Source organism: Arctopsyche grandis, chromosome 5 (genome assembly GCF_051622035.1).
Source record: "Arctopsyche grandis isolate Sample6627 chromosome 5, ASM5162203v2, whole genome shotgun sequence".
Lineage (NCBI taxonomy): Eukaryota > Metazoa > Arthropoda > Insecta > Trichoptera > Hydropsychidae > Arctopsyche > Arctopsyche grandis.
Window position 1 is genome coordinate 8070403 of NC_135359.1, and position 16084 is coordinate 8086486.

Sequence of the window (16084 nt, forward strand, 5' to 3'; positions counted from 1 at the left end):
TTTGGAATACAAATAACCGTACTTTTTACCTAATTAATTTCATTGTACTTATTTATTTATTGAAAAATCAACAAACATCTATAGAAATTCATAAAAATAAAGAATAAATATATCAAAATGACATCTGAGCCCAATTATAGATTTTTACAAGGTACATAATATAGCTGGTATATATAGACGTATATAAAACGTTTTTTAAGTTGTCTTTTATGCTCAGATTAGGTACTATTCGGTTGTGGTCACCAAATGTTAGAACGAGAGTGTGCTCTCAATATTTGGTATACAAAATTTTACATGACATATTACCCAAAATGTTTTTTAATTGTACTGAACCACATTTGTATTGAACCACAAACGAATGCGTGTATATCCCATTCGCAATATGTGGAATATTTCCGTACACTGCCCAACCGTCCGAAATTATATGCGAACCAGGCAGTATATGTCGGAGTATTTCATTGGGTAAAAGTCGAGTTAATTCAGGGCACGTCAATACTAGAGTAGTCGCAAAAAACAACCAATGACAGGAAGGAGCGGGTCGACCGAGCCTCGATTCCGAGCCTAGAGGGTCCGTCTTGTCGAGAATTCTCACTTTTGCCTAAAATTTTACATGACATATTATTTTTAATTGTACTCGAAAAACAATTTTCATATCAATCAATTGCCAGGGCGGCGACCTGGTCCGACTGCACCACTGAATCTATCCCATATTCAATTGTCTTGCCACATGTGGTTTATTGTGCCACTGTGCTTAATTTGTTTAGTGGCCAAGATTTAGAAAAATGCAAAAAATACAGAATAAAGCTATGAGAGGTATTTTGAATGTCAGTAGATTTAAGAGTATTGGAAGTATGTTAGATGAATTAGGATGGATGAGTATTAGAATTAGTCTAAATATTAGTACATTGCTTTTGTTTATAAGTTAGATCATAAGTTATTACCTAAGTATTTTGATGATTATATAATAATGAATAGAGATAAACATAGTTTTTATACTTGTGTGCTCATGTATAATGCCCTCCCTGAGTGCATCAGGTCTGCTAAAAACATGGATGCATTCCTGCAAGGTGCGAAGAGACACCTCTATGAGGGACAGTACATATAAGTTAATTATAAATTTTAGAGTTAAGTATAATAATTAAGATGTATTTTTAAATTAGCTTGATAGCTAAAATATATGAATACAATTAATATGCGAAAAATTGTACGCTTGTTTTAAAATAATTATGTGCGTGGTAGACATCATCATTTGATGGTTGTACCTGCTGCTCGCACAGTTCTTTTTCGAATGGCTCCTATTCCAAGAGCTATTCGACTTCTCAATGAAATCGTTACTGCCATCCCTGAATGTGATATTTTCCACCTTGGGGAGCGTAGATTATCGGATGTTATTTTAACATATTTATCTGGTAACCTGCGCTCATCATAACTTTCTTAATTTGAATGTGATGTATGAGTGGAATCTTAATCTATGTACTCTCTTCCATTTGGGCCTCGCTGTGATTTTATTTTTTTTATTCATATTTTGTTTTATTTATTTTACTTTTTCTTTCTCCTTTGTACATTTTTATGTACCATTTTAATTGTATTATTATTTTCCTTTTGTTACTTTTTTATTATTATTTTATTTTACCATGTTTTCTGCTTTTTAATTTTTCTGTTTTTTACTAATTTTACTTGTATTTATATCTTTGTTAAATGTAGGCCATTGTGGCGCATTAGGTTCTTCCTGTAATGCCACAATGGTCCAAAACTATTAATAAATAAATAAATAAAATTAATTAAGGTGCACGCAGATTATATTATTAAAAAAATGACAAAAAAAGTTGGTGTACTTTGTAGGTTAAGAAATTTATTAAGAATAAAAAGTAAAATATTGATATATAATTGTATTGTACGGCCTCATACTGTATACTGCGCTACAGTCCTCAATCTATTTAGTGGTTTGTGTATTGATAAACTGCAGTAAGTGCAGAATAGAGCAATGCGTGCAATTTTGAATGTGAGGAAACGTAAGAATGTAAGAAGTATGTTAGATGAATTGAAATGGTTGGACATTAGAAATAGTCTTAACGTCTTGAACTCTGAAAGCCACTATAGTGGCTTTCGGATATTCGGCTGCCAGCTCGGAAAGCCAGTATAGTGGCTTTGTTAAGCGACTACTTTGAAGCTTTATTTTTAATATTCATTGGCAAATTTTTGAAGGTTTTATTTTACAATAGTGTACTTAAAGGATACGAGATGCTAGAAAATGTATAAATAGGATAATTACAGTAAAGGGTTAGCGTCTATATTGTTTCTAAGAATATTTGAATTCTTTACCTGCTTCTACATTTGAGTGCGCCGTTTTATTTGGGCAGTCGGTATCGATACATTGTGCTCTAAGGAGGTATTTTCGGTGGGGTGACCATAATTTTACGACGTGTTCGGTAATATTAGTGCATATGGAGAAATAATAAATACAAGTGTTGGCAACATTGAAATTTCAGTTTTTAAACTGTTAGTTAAAATCACATTTTCTATTCGTTACCTACTAGAAAACTTTCAAAACCTAGAAGACTTCCAAAATGATTGTGATAATAATGAAAACTATAGTGAAGGTGATATCAGAGATACAAACAGTGATAATTGGTCGATTTTAAGTCATCATATTTTCAACCAAAACATTTTTATTTTTCGGTTGAAAATATGTTTTTTAGGAGTGTCTTCAAAAGAGATTGGTTTCTACAAATATTACAACTCAAAAATAATAATGTAGAACACAATGGCATTTGAATCATTTAGATGCTGAATGCAGACAATTAATTATACCGTGCAGAGACATAGTGGTCGATGAGTTCGTCGTGAACTTCAAAGGCAAGATTTGTTTGAAAAGTGTAAAAAAATAGTGATCAAAAACACCGTGTATCTGTTAAATCTAATCTTTTCGTCTTTGCCCGCCTTCTGGGATGATCCAACTTTTTTTTTCGATGTGTCCTACAAGTAGGTAATATATAAGGTTTATATAGTTTATAATATAAAGGTTTATATATAAGCTAGATAAGAATCTATTACCCAAATATTATAAAATATATACATAATTATAAAACGAGAAATAGGAATAAATTAATTATATGTAGAGTTAAGAAAGCTAAAACTGCAGGAGGTGTTTTTCACAGAGGTGTTCAAATGTATAATACCCTTCCTGAAGGCATTAGAAGTTCTAATAACATTGCTGCTTTCTTGAAGGGTGTTTGTTAATGGATACCTTTGTGGAAGATGATTTATAATTTTTTGTTGTTATTTTGTTATTTTGTATTGTATGTATTAGCAGTTTTGCTATTTGAATAAATAAATAAATAAATAAAAGAGGTTTGTAAAAATGCCCAACCACTTTACACAACTCATACGGAAATCATCAATCTATTTTTGCCCTTTTGTTAGACTTGAAACACACACACATGCACACGCTCATACATACATACACACATGCGACTCAAATTAGCTGCGAGACTTATTGAAAGTGCCGAGTCGAAACGTGACCGTTATAAATGTCATCGCCAGGCGAAGGATTACAAATAATAGATTAAGTAGATGTATTAAAGAGAAATTTCAATCGGAGTTGCGTCGTGCACGGCCAATTAGCGAGGCGAGCCGGTGAGCGAGAACAGTGCGGCGCCCCTCTCGCAATGCTCGTGTTGGTTTTGACGCCACTGGCGTCCGAAACCCATGGACCAATCAGGTGCGAGAGGCGGGCCAAGCCACGCTAATGTGTCAAAGCGTCAACCAATAGCGTTACAGCTCCACCCCCGGGCCAGAACATCAGTGAGCTGCTGCTGCAACCAAACCGACAGTCGTATTCGCGTGCGAGTCGCGTCGCACGTGTCCATCGTCCGTTGTACCTAAACACATGTGCAATAACCTGTGAACGTGTGCACAATCTTCACCGTGTTTTCGTACACACACACACACACACACACACCCACATATATATATATATATATACATTTTCGATTGTATCGACACAATGACAAACAGTTGAAATGTTAGCGTCGGTGTATCGCACGCCGTGTGATGTGTGAATTTTATCGCCCGCGCGTTGTGATCATGCGACAGAGATAATAAATAACAGGACGAGGAGATAGATAATTAATTGTGCGTTTCGTGTCGATCGGTGAAAATTCTGCTGTACGGCACGGCCTTCGGGCCGCCGATGACGATGATGCCGCTGGCGCCGACGCCCATCGTGGCCGCTCCGCCCAAGCCGAAGATCGGCTTCAGCATTGAGAGCATCGTGGGCGGCGGTGGGGGTGGGGGCGGCGGCGGAGGGGGCGCCGCTAGCGGTGAGGGAGAGTGTGGGCGGCGGGCGCCCCTGCGTCCTAGCGCCCTTCCTGCCGCCCCTTGTTTGCCCGAGCCTCGGCTGCTTGCGCAACTTCAGGGCGCCGCCCTCGCCGCCCTGGTGCATCGGCCTCTGCCACCCGTACCCCCGAGAGACTCCTACCCACTATACCCCTGGCTGCTCAGTAGGCACGGCAGAATATTCCCGCATAGATTTCCCGGTGGTAAGTTAAACTTTTCCAATTGATATTTTTATTATACGTATTTTTTGCATTTGACACCGACGAACTGGCGATCTTCTAATGGATCAACCTGTTACCTTTTAAACCTTGAGATTATTATCTCAGGGCTGGTCAGCTACTTTGGATGGAATCTGTGAGATTTTTATAACTTAGATATCTATAGTATTTTTTATTACATACCTCCTTTACGTTTCACATGGCTTTCGTGTTAGTGGTCATTTTTATCTCTTATCCGATCGTTTTCATACTTTGCCATATTGCTCATTTTGGTCATCAATTTAAGTAAATGGAGCCTCCGCCATTACGATGGTGCAAATATATCGTGTAAGACGCGTTTGTAATTTGCCCGCCGACATTCTATTTGACGTTTACGGTTGACGTTTTTAATATATAATTTCTAAATAAACTTTGTATGTATGTGCGGTTGTTCTTGTGCGAAAATTCATGAACAACCGTCTCGTTCTCTGACGAAAGGGTCTCTTAGACTGTATTCGTTGGGGGGGTGATGGCCTCATGTTGAGGGCTTTAAGGGTCGAATTCCTTGACCTTTAAAGCGGGCTTAGTATGTATTTCATATTCAAATAAATTGAAATAAAATGATTACTATTAGACTGGCCATGTTTAAGCGGTTTATATTATAAATACCGAGCGACGCCGGGTAAAAATACTAGTAACCTATTGTTTCACTAGATGTTTGTTTGCACCGCAATATTTGTGAGCTGATTTTGAACCACTTCCACTCTTGTGATAGTTATTCCGGTTTTTATTTTATTTGATGAAAATAGGTACACTTGGAACTTCTGTATCCGATATCTATAGGTACAGATCAAGTAAACGAATACCAAAGTTTAAATATTTATTATATCTATCCGTGTCAATGCCTCTTAATTAGATAGTTTGTTTTGTATGATTAGGTTGTTAAGCCGTGATACTGTTGAAAAGGTGGCGGATTTATTTTATTGCTAAACGTTCAGAATATTCATTATATCAATGCAATATATGAATCACCAATCGAGAATTGGGAATTAATTTTTTGGGATGCAAAATCATTAAATGTATATAAATATAATTAATGCTCTTATGCATGTCTCATTATTATATAATTTTTGGCGCCGTAAATTAAAAATATTGCAATGTGGTATTATTTTTGCAATAACGGTTGCAAATTAGTTTTTTGTAAATTAACATATTTTTCTAGACACTTTTTGCAGGCGTAGATATGTAATTTTAGGTTAATTAATAATAATTCATTCATTTATATATGTACATCTACATATATGTATGTAAGGATAAACTTTCTAAATGGACTTTTTTATATCTACATACTTATTATATCTACTTACATAAATTATAATATATCTAATATGCAGTTACGAAATATAAAAAATAGTAAACTAATAAATAAGATAATTCAAGTATTTTTTATTGCATGTGAATGAATTCTTATAGTAGGTATATCATTAGAATCACTTCAAAAAATTTTTAGCTGATTAGTGTCAAGCATTTGCAGATTAGCATCTATTTAAATCTATAATAGGTATAAGAATTCTAGGTAATATAATTTCAAAGAGATTTAATCGTGAAGAATGATGTGTCTATTAATTTATATTTTAAACGTGTAAGTCTCGTTGTCATCAATAATGTAATATATAATTTAAAAGCTTTCAGTGCTCCTATCATAATTATAAAATGACTGATTAGATAATGAAGAACACATAAGTAAACACTCCATCGTTTATAACGGATAGTTAAATTTATAATGATTTTATTAAATGGCAATTAGACATTGTAAACTTGAAATACTGCAATTCAGTACAAATGGAAATCAAGGGAATTTAATAATCGCAATAATGATATAATTATATTGTGGTTGTGTTTAATAATTTCAAATAGATATTTATGACTGACAGATTCTGAGAAAATTATTTCGTCAAGACAAATTTGTTTTTGCAATTCACAAATTGAGCCTCAGCGCGTCGCAAGTAAATTGCACACAACCTTCGGTACGTTGAAAGCATTCAGACATTTATACATTAAAAAAAATGAACGAACAATCTTTTTATCTTCTAATTGGTCTTTTATTAGTCAGACAGTTTACTCACTTGAGTCCGTCAAAAGTGCGGGTCACGACGAATTAATAAAAATTTATCACATCCGATATGTTTACATTATGTCAAATGATAACAATTATTCGAACACTTATTGCGTTGTAGTCTTTTTATCATGGTATTAAAATACTTACGCACTATCTTAATTGATTTCAAAACATTATAATAGTCTTTAATTGTCTCGCGATAGGAATATTTATGTAGACCGAGCACAGCGTGATTTTTTTATATACATTTTAATAGACATGTTAAATGAATAATTATATAAATTTAATTGCAAGTAGATATGTACTTGTTTAAATATTTTAAATATACATAGTTACACTAATACATACTTTATTTTTGTCGATTTTCCAGGTATAAGTTTGCATATGAAATTTATTACTAATTAAATTTCATATGCAAATACATGGTTTAGAAATACAAAATATATAATAAGTTTCAATTAAAATATATACATATGCACATATGTATATACAAAAATTAAAGTGGATGAAGTGTCTAAATTATTCAAACGTCCTGTAATAATATTACATGCATAAAAATATTATGCGTTAATGAGAAAAATGTTAGGCTAAATTTCATATATAAAAAGTAATATGTAGTAAATTTTAACATTAAAAACAAATATTTTTTTAAGTAAATTGACTTACATATTTAGAAATTCATACCATTTAATATTCTAATTGAGAAATAAAAATAAAATCTTAATTAATTCCAAATTATTAATAATTATGTGTTTGTAATTTGATGCTAAGTACCTAATATTTCTTGTTTACCCTCAATTAAACTAAACTAATGACATGTCCCGTCTTATTCTTGCCTATAATGATTTTTAAATATTTAGTTTGTAATTTGGTCAAATTTAGCTCCCTTTTATCCCCTGGATGTGTAGGTATATTTATCTATCAAATTTTTCGGTCGATTAGTGATTACACTAAATTACTATTCGACACGCTCAATTATGTTTCGAAATTGAATATAATTTACTTATAATTAGAGTGCATTACGTAACCTATTTTACGGCTATGAACTTATAGTAATTGGACTATTCTGTTAATATTAAATTATGTGTGTTTTTTTCGACTGGTATTTAATCATATCATAATTGCTTAATCGCCTGAATTCTACAATGGCGTTTATACTAACAGGTAACAGCGAAACATTACATTAGTGTAAAAATCGAGGTAGATACCTGCCTGCCTTTGTACGTTGGTACCTATTTAAGTACCTACCAAAGGTTGCGTGTCGGTATCTTACATTCGGCCTTACTAATTATATTATAATTATTTTATATGCTTTGGATATTATTAAACGCCAATCACATAGTATTCACATTCGCATGTTGTTAAAAAAACGCTTAAGGAAATTGAAAATTGTATTAAAACGAAATCCATTTCAAAATGTTTCTTATTAACTAGAGTTTGAGAATTTCGACATATGTATATATACTAATCAAGTGATTAGATAAATAAAATAATACAAAGCAATATACCAAATCGAAATGTATATACATACGTAAGAGAAACGTCTTCACATTATTCGATGCCTACCATTTAATTATTTTATATATTTCATAAATATGTATAATGCTGTTTCTTTATGATTATTAAATTTACAAACGTTCAAATAAATCACTGTCAGATTTAAAATAAAATGTATCGCCCATTTTTATAGGTACTAACATCTATTTACTAAGTTATAATTTATAACAATAAATGTCTATAGACTTTTCAACAATGCCTGTCAAGGTATGCAAAGTATGCATATTTTAATCAATGCAAAAACTGGCCTCAAGTCTCTGAAAACTTTATTACCATTGTATTTTTTTTTCATATATGTATATTTTAACGCACACCTTTAGTCATAAACAAGATGAAAAAACGAAAAAGATTTGAAAGCTGACTTATCAATTTTTTAAGTTAACTAACTCATACATGTCAGTAAATTGCCCGAATATGCCCTTTAAAATAAATTTATAAAAAAATATAATAGCATTAAATGTATGTACACGTGTTATTAAATAAAATATTTTCATAAAAAGATGACGGCTACTGTAATGTATAATGTATTTATTATACGATTTTTTTCCGCTGAAGCAAAATTAATTTTAAAAAATCGGATTATAACGATACTCTATAATTTACTGTAATTAATATTATAATGAACAAAAAATATATTAAACTTAATTTCCTACTTTAAATTTGCTACTTCAATCTGTCATGTATGGATTTTCCTGGTGAATTTTCGATATGAAATCTACCTAAATAAACATTATACAAATACGCTTTGAATTAAAAGAATATGTGGGTGAGAAGTATGACAAGGGTAGTTTATAAGAAAGTGAAGATATTGAAATGGCAATGGATGAGACACGTAGCTGAGAGAATGGACGAAAAGTGGACAAAAGAAGTGCTGGAATGGTACCTAAGAGATTGTAAAAGGATGACAGGAAAGAACGAAATCATAAAAATGAGTGGGGTCAGATGGATGAGATTTGCGCAAAACAGAGACGAATGGGAGATGTCTTCATCCAGCGGTGGATGGTGAATGGTTATAAATGATTTTGATATGTTATAATAATCAGAATATTTCATATAATAATTTAAAATAATTTAACTACACATTTTTATATGATTCTTCCCGAATGGCGTAGGCTCCACGTCGCGTCGTAGAGTTTCCAAAGTCATTGACTATACACACATACCTTCCCACATATTTTTCTTTCAAACCTAATAAATACATATCCATGCATACATACGCCTACTCTTAAACATGTGTGTGTGTGTTTTATTGGTGTGTATGTGTGTAATGCAAAGTTGGTGTTGTTTGATGGGTATTTGATTGGAGCCGTTCTAGTTTGTTTTATGGCAACTCACGGAGCCAATTAGAGAAGCAGCCAGCGTTTTGTGCCAGCGTAATTATTTAAGAATTAGCTCCGAGGGAAATGGCGCGAGGAAATACACCCAGACAAACCGAACATACACCAACGTACTCAAACAAGTATTGGGTGTGTGTAATTTTAAATGAAATTATCATCACTGGCGGAACTTTCAATTTTTTTGAACACTTGAAAAAATTTACATACCATTACAATTTTCATACACATAGTTAATCGCCCGCTTTTATTTGTATATGCACAACTGAAAATTTTTCAGATCAATTCGTATATCTATATATACATATATATATATATATATATATATATATATATATATATATATATATATATATATATATATATATATATATATATATATATATATATATATATATATATAAAATTGAATGTTTGTCTGTCTGTCTGCCTCGAATAACCACTGAACCGATTACGATAGAACTTCCAGGATTTTTTGTATGCATGTCCGGGAAGATTACTGTGAAAAAAAATCAGGAAAAAACCTCTTAATTATTAATAATATACGTAATAACGATTTTATCGACGCGAAAGTATGAATCGCCAGTGTGCAGTTAAGGAAATGAGTACGTTGGTAATCAACTTGCGCGCACGCATGCCAACCCTTACATTACGTACCACTCAATCCTAACGATCCTACATATATATATAAAAATTAATGTTTGTCTGTCTGTCACGTATGCGTTCCTATACTTTACTATAATTTAATTCGATTATTAAGTATTAATTTGAAACTGAAACATTCACTTATCGAAACGCATCGAGAAACGGGAACGGGAATTGCATGCGTTATTGTACTATGGAACGATGAAACTTTCAGGATTTATTGTATGCATGTTCGGGAAGCTTACCGTGAAAAAAATCGACCAAAAACGGGAATGAGTAGCATTGCAACGCAATAATTTCAAATGTTTTCGCGTCGCAACAAGCGTTTTTAGGGTAAAATAAACAAATAATTGAATTATTTGAAATGTGTTCGCTGCCTGTGTTTTTTCGACAAATGGGAACGGGAACGGGAACGAGATCGGGAATGGGAACGGGTGTTAATATTTTGCCGAAATCAAAAGCGCCGTGTGTTAATATTTTATAAATTAAATATTATACTAAACAACAATCTGAAGAGAAAAATAGAAAATAGTGTTGACTTAAACATTGAAATAATACGTAAACTAACCCTTAACCCGCAAAAACTTTCACGGCACTTTTTTAGCTAATTTGTCAATTGAGTTTTCAAAAATAAATACCTATATATTTTAATGTACATATATTCAAGTGATCAAATATGTCAATTAACACCTGAAACATTTTTTCAAATACTGAATCACGCCTGAATTATTTTGTTTACACAATAAGTCACGCCATTTGAGTTACTGGCATTTTACGTATGACGTCTATAGCGGTCATCCGTGGGGAAAGAGCTAAGGATATTCAATTTTTTTGCCCGCAGCCACGTTTTTTCTTTCATAATTATTTAACACGTGATTATTTTATTTTCAAAATTATAAAAAAACCCCCCTCCACCAAGAAAACTTTGTTTTCCAACTATCAAATTTTCTCTTGAAAGCCCTATAATAAATTATAATAAATTATTAGCAACTTGAATTTCAAAATTAAAAATATAAATTTCTATCAATTAGTAGCGTACAAAGCAGTATTTAAAGTAGAAAATGTTCTCCATAATGTCGCTTTTACAAAAAAAAAATCAACACAATCTATGTATATACTTTCAATTTTTCTTTGTTCAGTTACAACTTACAATTTTCTGTACCTATATATGTACATAAAAATACATAACAATGGAGTGAATGATCATTAATTTTATTTAACCATACATATGTATACATTAGTCCCTTTGTATCCTGCTCGCTCACACGTAAGTAAGGCTGTGCGATAAAAACGGGCAGATTTCCACGGCACACCACTGGCATTTATATACATACATATGTGTGTATTATCGTATCGGAATTAGCCAACCTGGTAAAATCCATAAAGCTGCACCGAAAAGTTCACCCTTCAACCGACAAAAAAAGGCAACCTAAAGCAAAACGGGGAATATATTTTCCACCGCTATTAATATACACATTATACCTTTCGGCGAAAATGCACAGCTTTCCGTGAATAAGAAATCGGATACGTTCAACTGTCGAAAAACCAGTTTTCCGACGCGAGGCAGCGACAAATATGGTCTCACGTGCGTGTATGAACAGTTTGCAATGTACATTCTTAATTTGTTCTTAAGCAAAATAAATAATGCCGTTTTAAGTGGACCGTATTTCATGAGTTACACAAAACTCGACCGGCCTGTCCGCGAACGCCACAATATCAGTTATTATCGAGCGTTATATCGAGTATCACAAATTCAAGTTTTTTTTCTCGTTTCTCTCCATCGACCACGTTAAAGATACCAATTATCGGATATTATCGGATATTTTTTATTTATTTAACTCCCACCAGACGCGGCCGCAACCTGTCATTTATATCTGGCGTATTACCTTAATAAACGTTAAACGTGCATTCGATTTCCACAACGCATCATCCGCTAACTGGTGTTCGTCAGTAATCAGATTATACGTTGAGATGACCCGACCGGTCGGTTGTGAGACTCGACTAATGCTAAACGAAACATACAAGTGGGTATGTAATATAATATATACATATATTTAATATAATGTACATGATACGGGTACGCACACGCATACCTTTACTTACATACATACTATTAGATTGACCCCGGGTTAGAGTTGTGTATTAACGGGAAACGTTTAAATTACGAGATCATTTATCATGTTTTGTGTAATTGCACAATTAGGCGGGTGATTACCGAGCGAAAAAAAAAATTGTCTGTCGAAGATTGATAACATTCCATGGTTTGCCGTTTATTCAGAAGTCGATCGACCTTAATGTTTGAGCGCAATTTGATCAATTAAAAGTTAATAATTATTAATTGCTATTATTACTGTAGGATTGATTGCCTAACTGTTAATTTTGCAGTGTGGAATTATTAGTTTGTGGCTGTGTTTCGATTTATAGTCCATTTTTGGTTTATTTGTTTTATCTGTTTTTGAAAGGACACAAATACGATTTGATTGCTCCTTTCTATGTTAATTCTTGTTTTAGAAGATTAAGATGACCTATGTATCTATGTATGTACATTAGTAAGAAAAAACATTAGTTACTTTATTATTATAAATTACTTATGTATAAGTAGTCATTAAAGACAATCAAATAAAGAGTTCATTTACCGAATGAACGCCGTTTCCAAAATACTACTTTGCATGAAGAGAAATATCTTCGATCAATGCATTTTGCCAATAATGACGTTTGGAAGCAAAACTTACGTAGGTATTGAACGCTAGAATGATGCTGCATTTACATAAGTCCAATGCACTCAAAGAAGTATAGAATGCTGTATGCTCCGCATAATGAGGAAAAGTAATAAACGGAATGGTAGTTGATTAAATGGAGAGATTAAATAGATTGAAATGGCAATCAGCGGGTAACATAGCTAGAAGAATGGACGAAAAGTGGACAAAATAAAGTGCTCAAATGGTACCCGATAGAATGTAAAAGGTGCAACGAAAGCCACAGTGGAGAAAGGTGCATGAAATTAGAAAAATGTGTTGGTTGTTGCCCAAAACAAAGACGAATGATTATGATAATAAAAAAATCAGAAATCATATTCGTTGTTTTTGAACACCCGAACATATTACCAAAACATATGTAATATAAAAAAGTCATAAATAAATTAATTAATAAAAAAACGAATGCATTTAACAAAAAATCTGTATGATTTTTTTTATTATAAATGTACAATTTTTTCTTCTTAAATGGTTAATACCTATGTATGTACCTAAAAGATCACAGTGATTATATCTACAATGCTTTAGATATATGTACATATGCATACATATATTCAAAGTAGGATTTATTTAAAATAAATATGAATTATAATCGCACATTTTTTGCAAAACTGCGTAAAATATAGATGTCTCGGTTCTCATGCTACTTGAAAGATCATAAGAATATTTTTGTAAAACTATTCTAATTTAATATTAAGTAGTAGATATAAAAATCTGTGTATTTAAAAAATAAACAAATATTGTATTATAAATAAATATTCTTAAATATCAAAACTTTCATATTAGTTGTCTTTATATTTTAAAATATCTAAAATATCAAATTTGAATATGTGTTTCACCTTTAAAATGCGTCCACATTTTGATTGATTATTTGTATATAGCCTATATTTTACAGCCATTTTAATATTTTTATGATAAATAATATGTCTATTTTGCAATAAAATGATGGATTAATTTTGTGTCATAAAAAGCATCTAAGAAGCTTTAAGAGGTTGATTTAAAGCTTCTCGCATTGATACACATCTACACAAAAAAAATGTCCATCTGCATTATGTAATAAAAACGATAATCTCTCGCATGAAAGTGTGTAGGCGTTCAATTTTCGATTTAGTATAAATATTTGACATTCGTTTTGGAAGTAATCCTGTTTGTTATCACATTGTTTATAGGTACGATTCGAAACTCATTTTGTGTACGGTCAATCATTAATAAAAGTCAAAATAATAAATTTATTGCGCCCGTTTCGAATATGTTTTATGTAGGCAAATAATGTGTTAGACACATATTTTATACGAGAATTTGAACAGGTATATTATAGGTGTATCTTCTGGCCAAACACACACATACATAAACGTGCGCATCAGAGAGAGTCAGCGAGATAATATCGACCACAAATTAATATAGACAAGCCTCGGGGCATAATTATTCCCGGCAGTAAGGTAATGGTCGCATTAATCCAATGTTTGAAAAATATTATTTTTTTATTGATGATCTAATGATAGCCATAAAACCGATACAATAAATTAATACGTAATTATACGTAGCCACTTCCTTCGTTCTCGTACAAACACACACACACACACGTGTCTGCATAAACGCTCGTACAGATCACGAGGAAAAAAATCTCGTTAAATCGACCCATCGACGCAATTTAAATTTTTGTCTCGGGCAGAGCACGAAAATAAAATTATCGTCAAATTTGACACCTGTATAAACCGTGCCCAATTTTCGAATTTCATCTTTCGAATCGTCGATGGAAGAATTAACGTCTTATTCAAATACATTTCATGGCAATTTTGTTAATCAACAAGTATGTATGTATATATACACAGTTGCATTATTATTATTATATGATTATAAAGATTTAGTATAAATATATGTATGAACTCGAATAAAATTAATCAACATACTAAAATTAATTTAAATCATTATTTACAATAACTCGTTTTTAAAACATCATTAATAGCTTTTCCACAGAAACTTAACATATTTGTTAATATTAAATTTACGCAATTAATTTAAGATATACTACCTATTAATTTAATGAATATATTCCGTATTATAAAATTTTAACTTTCAAAATATAAAACGATTAATTTTACCATTTCAAAACGTATAGTAAAAACATAAAATTTTATAAAAAATATATTCGTATTTTTTTCCAAACTGATATTTATTTATTCAAATATTCAGTTAACAAAATACAATATATATATTTTTTATAATTTTGAGCATTTTAGCATTGGACCATATTGGCATGGATGGATCCAAGGGGGGAGAGGACGATCCCCTATCGTGATCTTTCAGCTTCCAAATTGTTCTCCTGAGGATATCTAAAAAAGCCGTTATATGCATGTTTTCATTGAGCGTCTTAACAAGAAAATTTAAACGTCAGGGCCTAATGTTACGAAAAATGCAACTTTAGGAGGTGGCAACGGAAAATGGACTTTATTTAAAAGACATCATACTTTATTTTGTGTATATCATCATCTACAGCCATCTCCGAAACGAAAGCCTCTCCAACACGCTTCCATTCGTCTCTGTTTTGCGCAACTCTCATCCATCTCACTCCACACATTTTCCTAATTTCGTCTACCCATCTTCCCTGCGGTCTTTATTTTACCCTTTTGCATTATCTCGGGTACTATTCTAGCATTTATTTTGTCCACCTTTCGTTCATTATTCTAGCCACGTGGCCCGCCCATTACCATTTCAATCTTTTCAACCACAATATCCACAGCCCTACTCATACTTCTCACCCAAGTATTCCATTTCCTGTCTTTCTTCAATATGCCAAGCATACAACGCTCTTCTTTGAGTGCATTGTGTAGCAACTTGGCGTTCAATGTCCAAGTTTCACATCCATACGTCATCAATGGCAAAACACATTGATCGAAGATTAATTAATAAAAAAATAATTATTAATCGAAAAATTTCAGGATCCATCGCTTGACCAAAGTTCAATCAAAATATTTTTGTTGTAACGATCCATTCCTAGTTAAAAAAAACCCCTACAATTCCGTATAACGAGAAAGCTCTGATCTGTGTAAATATTACAAATATATATATATATATATATATATATATATATATATATATATATATATATATATATATATATATATATATATATATATATAT

The 16084-nt window shown here is 32.1% G+C and overlaps 1 protein-coding gene across 1 annotated transcript in view; it reads left to right on the top strand.

The window, feature by feature from the left end:
• The first annotated feature begins 3831 nt into the window (after positions 1-3831).
• Positions 3832-16084, top strand: part of LOC143911492 (uncharacterized) — a 76242-nt gene continuing 63989 nt past the window's right edge. Inside the window, exon 1 of the mRNA XM_077430377.1 lies at positions 3832-4541. Within this exon, the coding sequence (XP_077286503.1) occupies positions 4193-4541 (349 nt within the window). The 5' untranslated portion in view covers positions 3832-4192. The remainder of the gene's footprint in view (positions 4542-16084) is intronic.